This window comes from Vulpes vulpes, chromosome 1, assembly GCF_048418805.1.
Source record: "Vulpes vulpes isolate BD-2025 chromosome 1, VulVul3, whole genome shotgun sequence".
NCBI classification, from domain to species: Eukaryota; Metazoa; Chordata; class Mammalia; order Carnivora; family Canidae; genus Vulpes; species Vulpes vulpes.
In genome coordinates this window covers 172,344,355-172,361,233 of record NC_132780.1, presented here as the reverse complement: position 1 = coordinate 172,361,233, position 16,879 = coordinate 172,344,355, and the positions used below count along the sequence as shown (strand labels likewise).

Here is a 16,879-nt window from a genome sequence, read left to right as displayed (position 1 = left end):
AGGGTTGCCATAACAAAATACCACAGACCTGGTGGCTCAAACAACAGAAATTTATTTTCTCACAGTTCTGGAGGCTAGAAATCTAAGATTAAGATGGTAGAGGCTTAATTTTGTTCAAGGGCTCTCTCCTTGGCTTGTAGATGACTGCCTTTCCACTGTGTCCTTCTGTGGTCTTTTCTTTGTATACAAACATCCTTGGTTCTCTTGGTTTGTCCCAATTTACCCTTCCTGTAAGAGCACTAGTCAGTTTGGGTTAGGGACCCCCAGACAGCCTCAGTTTAACTTACTTACCCTTTTTAAAGGCCCTATCTCCAAATATCACACTCTGGAGTAGTGGGGATAAATACAAATGAATTTTTGGTGACATAGGTCAGCCCATAATGGTTATGTTTATATGTTTTCTTTAAATGAGTGTCTCTCAACCTCAGCACTATGTACATACTGGCTGAACAACTCTTTGTTGTGAGGCTTATCCTGGGCACTATGGAATACTTAGCGTACCTGGCCTCTACCCATGGGCTGCCACAGCCCCTGCCCAATTGTAATGACCAAAAATGTCTCCAGACATTGCCAAGGGTCCCCTCAGGGGCAGAATTACTGTTGGTTGAAAATCAAAGCCATTAGCAAATTTAGCAAAGCAATACGATATTTAGGACTCACATGTCACTATTTGCCTTGTTGATTGAGGGCACATGCTTCAAAAACCACGTAAAACTTCAAAAAACTAGATGGTCTGCTTGGTTACCTATCCATAAATAAGTATTCTACGTTCTACTATTTTTATATCCTAGTTTTTACCAAGTTTGGATTATTAATACACTGATCAGCACATTATCATGTTAAGTTTAATTTGAAGATTTTTAAAAAGATTTTATTTATTCATGAGAGATACAGAGAGAGAGGCAGACACATAGGCAGGCTCCCTGCAGGGGAACCTGATGTAGTACTCAGTCCTGGGACCCTGGAATCACGGTCTGAGCCGAAGGCAGATGCTGAATCACTGAGCCACCCAGGCATCCCCAATTTGAAGATTTAAATGAGAAGGTGTTAGCTTATGATTAGAGGAGAAAGAATAAAGGCAAGGAATCTCAGAGAAGTTTAGAAAGACTCAGATACTACACCTAGAGTAATGGGAAGGCACAGAATGCAGAATATCAAGTCAAGACAAAGAAACAAGTGAAGGGAGGAAGATGGTCTAAGTGGACTGAAAGTATGAGCTTTCAGAGGACATTCATGTACAATCCATACAGTTCCAGCAAGTCGGTGGAAATGACTGAAACTTAAAGAGACGCCAGATACAAAGATGTGGGCTGTATTCCCAGTGGTAACAGAGGAGGTGCCAGGAGTGGTTGAGGCTACTAAGACAGCAAGTATTGACAAGTGAGAACCAAGGATAGAACATGGTTTGTTATTTTGTCCAGAAGACAGAGGCAAGAAGCCAGGAAGAGGAGAAGTCAGCATTTTAAGAAGAGACTCAGAACCAAACCCATGTCAGAAACTAGACAAGATACAGTGTCAGGATGGGAGTGGAAGTTTTGATTAACGCAGCTGGGGTAGTGAGAAACAGATGAACTTTTAGTACCTAAAAGTGACCAGAACCTTTTACAAAAGTTTCCATAGCACAGAAGTTGTATCTAGGGAGAATTAGGAAAGCAACCAATACAAGTTGCTCTTGCAGAGTCTGGCATTGACAAGGACAGAGTAAAGACCTCAGGGAGAGAGGGGATCATTGATACAGTACGTCCTGTGAGCAGAAAGAGGAGTAAACTTCCAGAGGTCTATGTCAGGAATAAAACAATGTATTTTATTATAAAATATAGCCATTGCAGAAAGCATAAGAGTTCTCTGGGATGATGGAGATGTTCTGAAACTGGATGTGCTAACAGTTGCACAACTCTATGAATTTACAAAAATAATTGTGTACTTAATATGTTGGGATTTTGTAGTCAATGAATTATACCTCAAAAAAGCTGTTAAAAAGTAATAATACCACATTATAGATACTTTGGGAAAAAGAGAAGAAATTACCTGCTACTGTATTTTTCTAACATAAGCAGTTTTACCATTTTGGTATATTCACCTCCAGTCTTTCTTCATTTGCTTGCTTGCTTTGCTAACATCTTCATAATCATGGATGTATACATCTATTTCATGTTTTTCATAAACATTTCTCCATAAAACGTCAGTCTTTGGAACCATATTTTTTCACAAATGCATAATTTTTCATTGAGAAAGGATACTTGATCATTTCAATAGTCTTCAAAATCAGACTTATCCAAATAACTCTATTACATAAATAGCTGCCAGTGATTGCCTTTTTTACAACTGGAGTCAGAACATGTATAGACTGATTAATCTTGACAAGAGGAAGAATCCATTCTTTTCAAAGAAAGTAAGGGAAGAGAGAATGTTTAAAGATACAGAGGAGATAGTTTGAGTTGATGGAAGGGGAAATTGAGATTGTTTTCTCTGATTAGCTGGGATGTTCTCAGTACAGCAGTGAGAGTCAAATGCAGATGTGACGGAGGAAGGTTCGCAACTGCCTGTGGTAACTAGGAGAGAAAGTGTTTTTGTTTGTCAAAGAAAAGGATAAAAGCATAATGTGTGACCCAGGTAGGGTTAGGAAAAGTATGACATCGCAGGAGGGAGCCATGAAGGAAGAAAGCCAGCACTGGGGTCCCCCCCTCAGGCTGGGGGCTAAGATGGTGAGTTTGACAGGGAGACAGGGAGGGGAGATCCTGTGATACTGGCGAGGAGCATTGAAACTGAGGACAGAGTCCAGCTGATTAGGTGAGCAGGGATAAATAAGGACATTTTGTAAGAGGCTGTGGTCAGCATAGGGACTGTTGAAGTTGCACACTGAGTTCAGACTTAGCAGGAATATTAAGGTATTTAGTTCAAGTTAATTATCATTCTAGTCATGTCAAGACCTTTACCACTGGATTATCTGCTAAATCCTGTTATGATCACATATAATACATTTCTATTCTCACTTTCCATTGTTGACATCATGTTCTCCTCCAGCTATATGATTTAAAGTTGCATTTTCATTTTAAACCTTCTTTTTGTATGTGTGCTTTTATCATAATCTAACCTATTTTTTTAAACAGGTGACATAAATTAATTTTTCAAAACAGATAAAAACTGACATGTACTTACCATCAACTCTATTTGTTAATCAATATTCTTTTTTTATTCCTAGATTGTGAAAGATGCTTACCAAGAAAAGACAGCCACAGTTTATCCTGAACCCCCAAACAAGGAGGCATTTGTCCGCTCTCAGATGTATGATACTGATTATGACCAGATCCTACCTGATTGTTATTCTTGGCCTGAAGAGGCCCAGAAAATACAGACCAAACTTGACCAGTAGCATAAGAACTGACATTTCTAATTCCATTAATGAGATCTTAAAGTCTTTCATCATTTTTAAAGATTGGAATCTTTTGTAATAATTCATTAGACTAAGAATTTTACTTTAATAATGAAAATCCATGGAAGAATATTAATATACTTTAGGATGAACATGACACTAGACAATTTTGCTTCATTTACTTTCTTGATATTTGTGATTTCTCTCTTATTTTGCCTAAGTTCTCTTTAAAAGCTGTTGTACCTGCTACTGAGAAACACACCATTTTTATATAGGTAACTAATGGAAAGACCAAAATAAGTAGTAAATTGATATACTCAGCATTAAGATCCATAATTCTTTTGTTGAACATTTTGTTAAAAATCTACTCTTTTTTTATGAAAACAAATGAATTAAGGCATCGATGAACTTTCGCTAAAAACAGAAACAACACTTACTTTGTTGCCTAGAGAAAAATAACTTCTCAGGTATTTTTATTTCAATCCTAGATTATATTAGCTCTTTTAGTGCAACTGAACTCTAACATTTCTAATAAAGATCATTGCTGTTTACAGTGCCTTGTGCAGCCTTAGATTTTAATATTCTTTCACCATTGTGACTTATCACTTTGGTCCTCAGTCAGATATCCCTTCCCAAACCACCTTTTTTGCCCCTGACTGAATGCCCTGTCCTCCACATTATTGCTGCCAGGCATTTGTAGACTGTGGTCCTGTCCTGAAGTTGGTACCCTTAGTTTAGCATAGTCCAAGCCGTGGAAAATGCTGAGAGAGAGCAGATCATCTCTTTGAGAAAGGGCTGCCAGTGGAACCTATCTGTTAGAACAGAGATCTCCAGAGGCAGGAGCGAGAGTATGGTTCCCAGATAAGCTGGGTTCCCACATGAGTGACCTGCCCTCATGTTTCCTTGATTAGCTCAGGTAATGAGGAGCTCCCTCTATTACAACAAACTCACTTTCCTCTGAGTTTGGAGGAAATTTTGTAACGAATTACCCAATATCAGAAATTATTTGGACATCAGGTATTGAGATATTCTAGTTATCATCAGTAGTTATAGCCCAGACGTTAATGTTTATTTCAAGTTTTACTTTAGAAGTTAATTACTGAACCAGTGGAAACAATTTTAAATTCTTAAGCTCAGGTGCAATAACATTTGCTATTTATTTGTAGGATTATTTGGAGAATTTTGTTTTTGAAATAATGCTTTCAAAAAGCATAAGAAGATGTTCAAGATAAACCATACTATAAACTGATTTATTAAAGGTTGACAGTTACACAGATTGATTTAGGTGTGAATAGAAGGGATTGGGGGGTATTTCTGAAAGTAACATTTAGTCAAAAGTTTCCTCAATATAGTTACTTTGAAAAGATCCAGAATGCTGATTTCTTGTCTGTTTCATGTGTCTTGTAGCTCTAATTAAATGTATCTACCTATGCAAAAGATTTATTAAAACATAGAAAAAGTGAATGAATAAAATTATGATTGTCTTTTTCTCTTAAAATATTGTCACCTTTTAAAGTGATAATGCTGTGTTTTGGCAGTGATGTGACAGGGTATGAATTTTAAAAATATTCTAATAGCTGATTTTAGCTTGACCTTCATTTAATAAATGTGTAGTCATATTTGCTGTATACTATGATAAATGAGCTACTTCCTTATCCTTATAGGAAGAGAATAAAGCAAGGACTGGATGATTACTTACTATGTATCAAGTATTCTGTATATATTATTTGCTGCAGTCCCATAAGTTCTTTACCAAGTAGGTATTCTCTGAAGGAACTTACCAGGTGCACAGAGCTAATTCGTGAAGGAGGTGGGTTGTAAATCTGTGTTTAATCTTGCTTCATAGTCTCTCTTCGCTTGAGTGCAGTCTAGAATATAGCATCATCTAAAAGAAAAAGAAAGTGAGCCACCTGTATAATTGCTAGTGGCCTCATAAAAAGAAGAAACAGGAAGAATCCATGTTAATACTTTATTATTATAATATGTTATTATATTATGTCAGTATTATTTATTAATACTGACACTTCCAGAATATTATTTCAGTATGTAATTGATATAAAAATATTAATGAAACATTTTACATTACCGTTTACTAGCCTCCAGAATCCAGATATTTGCATATACATCAAAGTCCTGGAAGCTCACAGACCTCTTGAATATGTGAATGACAAAAGTAGCAACAGATGAAAGGAATCAACAGATGAAAATCAACAGATGAAAGGAATAGGGCTTTTCATAAAAGGCTTGGGAAAACTGGTCTACCACATGGAGAATATTAAAACTAGAACCATACCTTATATCATATAAAAAGGGAGACTTTGGATGGGTTAAAGAAGTAAATATAAATAGTAAAAATATAGTTAATAAAATTAATGTAATGAAATATCTTTGGGCCCTCAAAAACAAGAAGCAAAAAATGGATGGAACGCACTATCAAAGGATGGGCAAGTTTGGGCTGACAAATGGCTGCCACTCCCAAACAGTGTAAAGGAGTGGAAATTCAGGACTGTGGGATGAGGGTGGTTGGTTCTATAGAGATGGGTTCATCAAGAAGGAGATCATCGAGGCTCAAAGGCTTAAATCCTCAGCTCAAGTTATGGTGTAAAAACTAGAAAAATGCCTATGTTTTTGCCAAAAGAATCTTTTCTGTCTTGCTGTCAGGTTGAAATCACTGAGAACAAGGTCAGGTTTGATCCTACTCGTTGCCAAATTCCACCAGGAGCTGCATTCACAGCTTCACCAGATCTTGTATTTGAGAGTATTGATCAGAAACAGGAGGACCTTGATTTGGAATGGGATCTATGGGTATGGATATTTGGAAGATGTGTGATATCCTAGCTAGTGTGTACAATAATCCAGGTTTGAATACTGAAAGCCCTGTGTCCCAGAGAATCTCTCAACCCCTAGGAAAACAGAGAATTGACATATCTTCCCTTGCTAATCAAAGTGGGAGCTCTTCCTGTTACTTTGTTAACTGCCTTGCTTGAAGATCCTATAATCAGCTCCCTCAGTTTACCTCCTGCTCCTCTTCCACACACTAATATCAGATTCCAGAGAGAAGCTGTGGTGGATATAGTTATAAAGGGAGACCCAGAAGAAGACTCCCACCAAAAGAATTCTTGACTTTGCTTATTTGTATTGGCAAAAATTGAGTGAAAATGTACGGGATTCTGAAAATGTACTGAGAAAGGAGAAGTACAATTTTGGATTGGATAGAATTGATTGGTAGGGGTGCACTTGCCACAGATTCTGGATTCAGTATGTTGCTTTAGGCAGCTGAAAGTCATTCTACTTGTTCAGTTAGTTGATTGAAATGTAGACTGAATAATGGCCCACATTAAATGAAACTGAAAATGCAAACTTTCCTTGAAATAATGTAAAGGAATTAAAAGATTCAGTGATAGGAAGGTTGGAGTGGATTTGTCATGGCAATCAGACCATTTTAATCCTGGGGATCTCCTAAGTCTCCCAAGAAAACCTATCACTGAGGCTCCTTTCACTAAAGCCTTGAGAAATACATTGGAGATGGGAGTAGCAGCATCCATGAAACGCATTTTCTTAAAAACTTGGGTGTAATTAACATTATATTAGTTTCACATATACAACATGATTTTGTATTTGTATATATTAAGGCAAATGATCACTACAATAAGTCCAGTCAATATCCATCACCAAAATTTTTTTCTTGTGATGAGAACTGTTAAGATTTACTCTCAGCAACTTTCAAATTTGCAGTACAGTATTGGTAACAATAGTCACCATGCTGTACATAACATTCCCATTTATTTATTTAGATTCTATATATAAAAGAGATCACACAGTATTTGTCTTTCTCTGACTTATTTCACTATAGTATAATGCCCATAAGGTCCATCCATGTTGTCACAGATGGCAAGATTTTATTGTTTTTTAATGACTGAACTATACACACACACACATACACACACACCCACACACACTAATTACATTTTCTTTATCCGTTCATCTGCTATTGGACATGTAGATTGTTGCCATATCTTAGCAACTGAAAATAATGTAGCAACAAACATGGATGTGTGGGTATCTTTTAAAATTTGCATTTTAATTTTCTTGGGATAAATACCAAACAGTGGAATTGCTGGATCACATGGTATTTGTTTTTAATTTTTTGAGGAATTTCCGTACTGTTTTCCGTAGTAGTTGTATCAATTTACATTCCCACCAGCAGTGCACAAGTTTTCTCTTTTCTCTACATCCTTATCAACATTTGTTATTTCTTTTCAATAATCATCATTCTACCAGGTGTGATGTGATATCTATTGTGGTTTTGATTTGCATTTCCTTGATTGTTGATGTGGAGCATCTTTTCATGTGTCTGTTGGCCATCTGCACTCTTCATTGAAAAAATGTCTATTCAGATTCTCTGCCCATCATTTTACGGATTCTTTTTCTTTGGAGTTGTATGAGTTCTTTAAATATTTAGGGTATTAATCTCTTGTCAAACATGATTTGCAAGTATTTCCTCCATTCAGTAGGTTGCCTTTCCATTTTGTTGATGGTTTCTTTCTCTGGGTAGAAGCTTTTTAATTTTGATGTAGTCTCAGTTGTTTATTTTTACTTTTTTTTTTGCCTTTGCTTTTGGTGTCAAATCCAAAAAAATCATTATCAAAACTGATATCAAGGTGCTTATGCCTATGCTTTCTTCTAGGAATTTTATGGTTTCAGGTTTTTCATTCAAATCTTTAATTCATTTTGATTTGTTTTTTGTGATTGGTGTAAGAGAGTGACTGAGTTTCATTCTTTTGCATGTGGCTTTCTAGTTTTTCCAACAGTTATTGAAAGATTGTCCTTTCCTTGTTGTATATTCTTAACTCCTTTGTTGTAAATTAATTGACTATTGAATATGTAGGTTTATTCCTGGGTTCTCTGTTTTATTCCATTGATCTATGTGTCTGTCTTTATGCCAGTGCCATACTATTTGATCATTATGGCTTTGTGATGTAGTTTGAAATCAGGGAATGTGATGCTTCTAGCTTTCTTCTTTTTTTCTCAAGATTGCTTTGACTATTTGGATTCTTTTGTGATTCTATGCAAATTTTAGGATTATTTTTCCCATTTCTATGAAAAATGCCGTTGGAATTTTGATTAGGATTACATTGAATCCGTAGATTGCTTTGGGCAGTAATTGACATTGTAACAATATTAATTCTTTTCATTTATGTTTGTTGTTTTCAATTTCTTAATTCCTTATAGTTCTCAGTGTTCACATCTTTCATTTCTTTGGTTAAATTTATTTCTAGGGGTTTTTTTGGGTGCATTTGTAAATGGGATTATTTTTAAAATTTTTCTTTATGATAGTTTGTTATTAGTGTATGGAAATGCAACATATTTTGTATACTCATTTTTGTATACTACAACTTTCCTGAATTCATTTGTTCTGACAAGATTTTTGGTAGAGTCTTTAGGGTTTTCTGTATATAGTATCATGTCATCTGCAAGTAGAGACAGTTTTACTACTTTCTAATTTGGATGCCTTTTATTTCTTTTCTTGCTTAATTGCTATGGCTAAGACTTCCAATACTATGTTGAATAACATAGTGGTAAGAATGGGCATTTTTTGCCTTATTCCTGATTGAGAGGAAGAATTTTCAGCTTATTACCATTGAGTATAATATTTGCCCTGGGCTTGTCATATGTGGCTTTTATTATGCCCTCCATAAACTTTGTTCAGTTTTTATTCTAAATGGATATTAAATTTTGTCAAATGCTGCATCTGTTGAGATGATATGATTTTTTTTCCTTCATTTTGTTAGTGTGATGTATCACATTGACTGATCTGCTGATGTTGAACCTTCCTTGCAACCCTCAAATATATCCCACTTGTTCATGGTGTATAATCCTTTTAATGTTTTTAAAAAGATTTGATTTATTTATTCATGAGAGACACAGAGAGGCAGAGACATAGGCAGAGGGAAAAGCAGGCTCCCTCGATCCCAGAACCCTAGATCATGACCTGAGCCAAAGGCAGATGTTCAATCAGTGAGCTACCCAGGCATCCTTCCTTTTAATGTATTGAGGGAATCAGCAGTTTATTGAGGACTTTTTTTTTTTTAATTAAGGACATTTTAATCACCCTGGGATACTTGTAGGAAATGCTGTGGTCAAAAATGGGCTATTTTGTTTACTTTTTATTTATTTTTTATTTATTTTTATTTATTTTAAATGGGCTCCCTATTTTAATGGAGACATCAGAATCTTGGGGTTGACAGAGGCTGAATAGCAGTCCTTTGCAGCAATTAACAACTGGAGACACAATGGAAACTGTTATCATAGGAAGCTGGTCCACTGTCATTGGCTTAGTTTGGCCTACAGAAATCTTTGGGCCTCATAGCCTGAAATGATGTTGGAATATCTAACAACTAGGGCAGCACAGATGCTGACCAAGAAAATGAGTGCCAGTGTATACAACTGATACAACCACACTAATGTATATTCGTTAAATATTATCTGGGCTTAGGACCAAGTAGGTGGGCAACCCAATGTAGGGCCTATTTGATATGTATAACAACAACAGTAGAAAACCTGACTGGAGCCACCAATATAGAGTGTGAAGGCCTTCAGCAAATTGCCTTGCTCAGATATGAATGAGAGACCCTGAAGGTGATGAATTCTGTAATATCCAAAATCTTCCTTTGAGGTTCCATTTACTAGAATAATAATGCATTGCAGAAAGGAAACCTCTAGTCCTTTTGGAAATCACTTGGTAACAGAGCTCTGAACGAATACAAATTTCTAGGGTCTCAAAAATTACTGTGGTTATAGGACTCAGCATATGTTTAGGACTAAGTATACAGGAACAATTCCACCATCTAGTCATTTTCTCAGTGAAGAGTTAGAATTAATTTCTTCATCATCTATCACCACATTGGATCCCTAATCACACACAAAAATAGAGTTATTCTGGCAGGGACTAACAGCGGTAAGTCCCACCATCAAAAACTTTAAAAGAAGCAGGGGTGTGATTCTAATCATATCTTGACTTAATGTGATCATTGGATCAGCTGGTGATTCCAACTGCAGCTGACAGACAAGTTCTCTTTCTTGGAGCAAATCAATAGGTAGCTAGTGATTAGGCCAATGACTTTTGCTTTTCCAATATTCCATTAAGTAGAGGGCTACTGATACAGTTTGTGCTATCAATAAACAATATTACAGATTATAATTCTTGTCACCAGACCTTGATCATCTCGCTGCTATATAGGGCATCACGCTGGTCCAATAAATTGATAATGATATGTTCATAGTACCCAGAGCACAGACATTAGATTTTCCAAATACTTGCTAATATCTCATGAAAGCACAAGAGTCTGCTGCCTCAGCCAAATTTGTGTAGGTTGAATGTCTGATGCACGTTAGGATGTTAATAGCGAATAGCGAATAATAGTGTACTTTATAGTGTTACAATCCTATCACTAAGGCGGTCCCTCAATGTTGCCTCAGTTTCTTTGAAATTTGTGTCCACTGCTCAGACTGATTTCTGGGTTGATTCAAATGCTAGCTTTAATTGGGCTCAGAAAAAGGCTGCTCCAAGCTGGCCCAGGCTGCAGTGAAAGTAGTTCTACTATGTAGCACTTATGAGGGAGACACAATGGGTGAAATTTTGAGGCAAATCAGGATTCTGTGTGAAACAAGCCTTTTTGAGCAAACCATGACATCTTCAGAAAATTATTCTTTCAATTTACTACTGGGCTATATAAGATAAAAGCAAATGAAAGAAAATTGTCCTGTTCAAAAGGGTTCTGTGAAGACCTCAGATAGGCTCCCTCAGGCCTTTACAAGTTCTCTGAAGGGATGGTTGGCATGTAAAAGTCATAGATGGAAGTTCAAATTCACTAGCAACATACTTAATATAGGGATGTTTTAGAGGTCCTTGTATTATGTCCATCAGCTATTTGGACCCACTCTTTAGTCCATGACGCAACTAGCCTCAACCTTCAGCCTGACACATAATAGACCAGTAAGGAATGAGAAGCACAGAACATACTTGAAGAAAGGCTTATTTAATTCAGTAAGTTTTAAAAAGACAATATTTATAAAGAGCATTCTTTCCGAATAACCATTTAAAAAATAGAATGTGTACAATATCCTGATTCTTAAATGTCAAGCAATTCAGACTTCTGACTTTTAAGAAAAAAAGGGCTGATGTCACGTAGCTGAAAAGAAGTGTTGAACAACTGAATATTCAGGTCAGAAATAAATGGTCATTAATGAGGGTGGCACCATGGATTTAAGCAGCAAGAGCTCAAAACCATCTCTCCAGAAGGCTGCCAGAGGGTGACTTGATTCTGATCACTTCTCCCAAACCATACAGAGAAAGGGGCAGCTCCTCAGAGTAAGTGTTGGATGTGTGTGGGGCTGGGTGCTGGCTGCTAGGGGAGGAAGGTGGTCCATGCTCCTACCAGGCCGGCCAAAGAAAACTAGCAGTCTACTATGCATACAAAGCTGAACTTTGAATTATCATATATGTCTATTTTTTTAAGACCTATATTCCCATAGTTAAAGTCTATTATTAGTGTTTCTGATAGGAAAAAAAGTATTGCTGCATGGTAATGCCAAGCATGTAAAAATAAATTCTGAAAAATTACCACCAGAAATAGCCCCATAAGAAGAGTTCATAAGTTATTCCTTTCATTTATTTAATTATGCAAATAATTTTTATCCCATATTTTAGTTAAGCTTCTTTATCTTTCCATCACTAATTCTGCTAATTTAATCATAGGAAAAAAACCCTCAATGAGAGGTTTAGGCACATATTAGGTGGATAGCACCTAATATGGGAAAAAAAAAAAAGAGTCACATCTATTTGGGCCTAAAAACTTGTGAATGCTAGCTACTGATGGTCTTGGGGAGATTATGCAGGATACTGACTCCTATACTGTATTGTTTCCAGTCATGACAAAGATTGAGAAATGAGTCTTTGGCAATTTAAGTCCTATTTCTTCCCTTTGTATATAGGTTAAGGTAAAGTTTAAGGCCCTTGCTTGGGTCCCAGCCACATCTATGGCTAGGATTAAAACATGAATGGGCATGTTGGATCATCTGGCAGGGCCAGTCCATGATGACAGCCTTGGTTTGAAAGCAACTCATTCTGATCTACTAGTGTGGGGCAGGGCAGAGTAGACCACATGCCAAGGCTGCAGGGTCTGCTGTTACATTATGTCCTTGCTCTAGCTCAAGGACATGTGTCTGTATCCTAGACAGAAAGAAACACCAGAATGTACTGTTTCACGAAAAATCCTGTCAGCTCCCCAGCACATGTGGCAATGTTTGGCATCTAAGAGAATGTATTACAACATAGGGAGTGAGGCATTCATTCCCTTCCAAGTTACATCAGTTTTGGCATCCTGAGGGGACCAGGGCATCAGTGGGGGGCCTGAGTCCAGTAGGAGAATGAAACACTCCCTGAGAAAAGGCAGTAGTGGCTAAAGAGCGACCATTGAAACCAGAGAAAGTTGCAGAGTCAGCTCAGGACATCTCCTAACACAGGCAAGACTAGTAGAAATTCCTGGAGTGAGTGGATCCTTGGCAATGAAAAGGAAAAGGTGTGGCAGGTGCTAGTTAAATAGGGATCACTGTCATCAAAATAAACTCTGATTTTTGACAAAGGCTGTTGAAGCCAAGAATTTTCAGAGGAAATAGCAGTGACTTCTCAAAATGCAGAGGTTGATTTTCCCCCATGGTGATGGAGCAGAGCCATCCACAGTGGTCCTCCTCAACACTCCTGCCCTACACAGCAATGTGTCCTGGTACACAGGCAAAGGCTGACAGTCTGCACTACTTATGGAACAGTTTGGAGGCAAGAAACTGCATCTTCTTTGGGGGAGAACTAAGAATACTGGTATCCTTATCCTTAGTATCTTTAATCAGCTGGTGAAACAGCCAGATGAACACATAGCATTACATGTCATCTTCATTACTCTTGAGATTTCATTGCTCTGATTGCCATTACAGTTAGGATCTGGTTTTACTAAAAGAAAAAAAAAAACTATAAATAGGAGGTTTAAAGTAAGAAATGTAGTCAACATGTGGTCTTCTCACTTCAAATAGACTTTGAATTCATTCTCCAATAATGAAAAAAAGAAAGTGTGGTGTGTCATCATGTGCTAATATCATCCAAGAGAGGAACGTTATTCATGAGTTCAGAGCTTAATATTAACTATGGATTTGGACTTCTCTTTAATCAAGTCAGCTTCACTGGTTAAATTGACTTTTTATTAGTGTACAATTAAATACTTTTCAGTTAACACAAGAACAGAGAGGTAACATCACAATTGCACTGTTATAAAGTTTAAAGGCCTTTGTGTTTCATTACCAGGTAAAAATTCTGGAGCTAGGTGTCTCACAGATGACGCTACCTAGCCACTGGCCCTTTTGTTTTGGTCTTATCGACAGAAATACTGACTTAGTGAAGCATCGGCCTCTTAATAGCTTCCTAAGAGTCTGAACTTTTACTTTCAATACCAAAAAGTATCTGGAAAACATGCTCACTTTTGTGTTTCTTTAGAAATTCTAAGAATTGGCCCAGATTCATGTGATAGTCATTCCTTAATCCATAGTCCCCATGGGCCTCAAGGAGTAGTTCTTCGAAAGAATCAAAAAGGCGCAGATCCTCTCCATTTCCTTCGGTTTCAACACTTTCAGCGTGCTTACAGGAAATGTGCTTCCAGTTGGGATACCTAATTGTGTGCCAGAATTCCTCACAGTGCTCTTTGAAGCCCTCCACACAGATTATGCCTGGCTTTCCTGTCATGCAAAATCCAGTCACATCTAACCTTTTCCCGACATCCAAAATCTTTTTTCTTAGGTCCTGCTGATATATATGGTGACTGTAGATCCACATTCGGAGGAATGTGTTCTTGACTGGCTTTGCTTGGGTAGATGGTTCGTAAACAAGCTTTCTGTTCAGGAAATAGGAGGCGCTATTGTCCTGTAACCACTGGATTGCTGCACATACACAGAGCTCACCTGGGTCGAAAGTCCCTATGTAGGAAGTGAGACCTTTGTTGAGAAGTAGCTGCTGCTGTCTGTCAAGCTCAGACGACCGTCCAAACAGCTGCAGTGCTGCGTAGGGGTAGCTGTGAGGCATGGTTACTTGCAAATCAATTTTCACCTTAAAATGAAAATCAAATAGATTTAAGTACCATAAAATCACCTAAGCTACTTTATCAGTGACAACTACATGATTCTTAAATATAACAATCATTGCTACTATTAAGTGTCAGCTCTGGGCCAGAGACTATACTGAGAATATAACAGACATTATTCCTTCCACTTAGGCATTCATGACTTCCAGTATTTACTGAACACCCACCATGTGTCAGGGACCCCATGCTAGGATAAATAAGTGAAGAAGCCAGACATGATTTCTGCTCTTCGTGAAGACTAGAGCCTAGTGAAGGAAAGTGAAGGAAACAGACATTAAACTAATAGTTATACATCCAGGTACTTCATTTCAATGGTAAGAAGCACAGGGATCTGTTGAAATGTGTAACCAATGAGATAGAATTCAGTCTGGGCACCAGGAGATCTTCTGTGAGGGAATGATAGTGGAAGGATGAACAGGAAATCACCAAGAAGAGGTGTTCTCAAACGCCTAGTCCACTTGTTAACGCATGCTAATGTTGTGGAGACAATGGATCAGAAGAGGAAGGACAATTCATTTTTAGTATTTAGATTTCCTGTCTGTATCTGCTTTGTGTTATGGTGCCACCAAAGAAACATTCATCCACTCCTTACAGGTCAGTTTTGCTAAAGGCAATATTTAGATTTATAAAAATCATGATATATGTACAAGACAGTACATACTACAATAGTTGGAATGGTAAAAAAAAAAAAACTGGTTAAGTGAAGAGAAAAATAATGGTAGTATGAGACTACAAGATGTTTTTACTACAACCATTAGACATATTTTGTTTAAAAAGATGTGCATAATTATGTAAAATTCAAGATATTTATTGAAGACAGTTTACAGGGCATCCCACAATTTTACATATTTCACTTTCAAACAAGTAAAGGATATACAGATCTAGAATAGTCTCTATTTGCTTCCTAAACAGAAAGCTCACATTTCAAGTGTTTCCACTAAAAACTGGGCACCCAGCAGCAGTGAAAACAACTCAGGGTACTTACCTTGGGCTCCTCAATCTGCAGGGTAATCACAAATTCGATTTTGGGTGGCAGCGCCTCCCTGGTGCCTTCCAAATACCTCTTTATATTCGTCAGGACATTGACATCTTCAAGTTTTACTTCTCCTTGGTTAGGAAACATAGAAAACAGCATTTCCATCTCTAGCAGCTGAAGCTGCAGGCATTCTTTCATAGAAGCAGACATGTTGCTCGAAATCCACCTGCCAGGAAATCCGTAAGGGTCCGGGGGCCACTAGGTTTGTTAATTTCAGCGATGTCCAGAGAAATTTCCCGAAGGTCCCTTTCCGCGGAAGCCGTTTTGCAGGAACGCTGCGCGCCGACAGCTAGGGGCACAAACCGGGACGTTTACACTCTTTCTTCGCTTTATCTCCCAACCCCCAAGTCTAAGATGCACAACATCCCTGCGAGACACCTCGTTAAAATCCCTCGGATTCGCAGTCCGTTACCTCCCCACCTCCACCCCCACCCCCGCTTCCCATCTAAATCCTGGAATCTGGACGTTCAACAGGTGCTCCAAATTATTCCGTGGTAGGTGGTTGGCAAACACCTGCAGATGCTCTGCAAGCCCGAATTCCGGGAAAGGCAAGGGGCCCAGCTTGCGGCTCCGACTCGGGGCTCGGGCGTGGGCGGGGTGCGCCCCGGGGCAAGGGAGGCCCGCAGTCCCCCGAGGCTGGCCGGGTGCCTCTGCTCCGAGGTCGGGAGGGCCCCGCCGCCTCCGCCAGGTGCCGTCCCTCGGCCCCGGCTCCAAGGACCCTTCCCGAGCGCCTTTAGGGCTTTCCCGGGAGCCACATCAGTCCGGGACAGCGTCCTGAGAGTTCTGGGCCATTTGGGTCCACCTGGCCTCTGCCCGGAGGGGCCCAGCCTAAGGGGGGGGCTTACAGGTACATAAATGCTTAGTGCGAGCTGGTGCGGGGAGACGGGCTGGGGGCAGCGGCTCGAGAAGGCTCCCGGAGGCAACCTCGAGGATCTTAGGAGAGTATGCGGGAAAAGGCTCCCTTGTCTCGGGGGCCATCGGCGTTGGTCCCCCCCAGCCGGGACCACCAGGAACCCTGGCTTCCCAGGAACGCAAGAATGCCCCCTCCGAGACCCCAGTCTGGGGGCGGGGGCTGCGTCTTTGCAGGTCGCACTGCTCGGATGGCCCACGACCCTCGGCCCCAACCCTCGGGCCACCGCGGGGGCCTCACCCTTCCCGGTCATTCAAGGGAAACAGCCCCAAGCCCTCACGGAGCCTGGATCCGCAGTTCCGCAGGCGCGGGCTGCGCATGCTCCGCGAAGAGGCGAGGCGGAGCCAGCGGATCCTCCCCCGCCGTGATTGGCTCGG

General features: G+C 39.1%; 2 protein-coding genes across 4 annotated transcripts in view; one reads left to right on the top strand and one right to left on the bottom strand.

Annotated features, from left to right (window-relative positions):
- Positions 1 to 5,067, top strand: part of ME1 (malic enzyme 1) — a 193,909-nt gene extending 188,842 nt beyond the window's left edge. For both annotated transcript variants that reach the window (XM_072736255.1, XM_072736247.1), the window contains exon 14: positions 3,203 to 5,067. In XM_072736255.1, coding sequence (XP_072592356.1) covers positions 3,203 to 3,373 — 171 coding nt within the window. In that variant the 3' untranslated portion in view covers positions 3,374 to 5,067. The remainder of the gene's footprint in view (positions 1 to 3,202) is intronic.
- Positions 5,068 to 11,393: 6,326 nt separating this feature from the next.
- On the bottom strand, positions 11,394 to 16,861 carry RWDD2A (RWD domain containing 2A). Of its 2 annotated transcripts, none has more exons than XM_026007422.2 (3): positions 16,743 to 16,861; positions 15,542 to 15,881; positions 11,394 to 14,522 (listed from the first exon to the last, which is right to left on the bottom strand). In XM_026007422.2, the coding sequence occupies exons 2-3, from the start codon at positions 15,740 to 15,742 to the stop codon at positions 13,845 to 13,847; spliced, it is 879 nt and encodes a 292-aa protein (XP_025863207.2). In that variant the 5' UTR covers positions 15,743 to 15,881; positions 16,743 to 16,861; the 3' UTR covers positions 11,394 to 13,844. The 2 variants fall into 2 exon arrangements, with proteins under 2 accessions (XP_025863207.2, XP_025863208.2); XM_026007423.2 differs by having other exon boundaries at positions 16,438 to 16,837.
- Between the last annotated feature and the right edge of the window lie 18 nt (positions 16,862 to 16,879).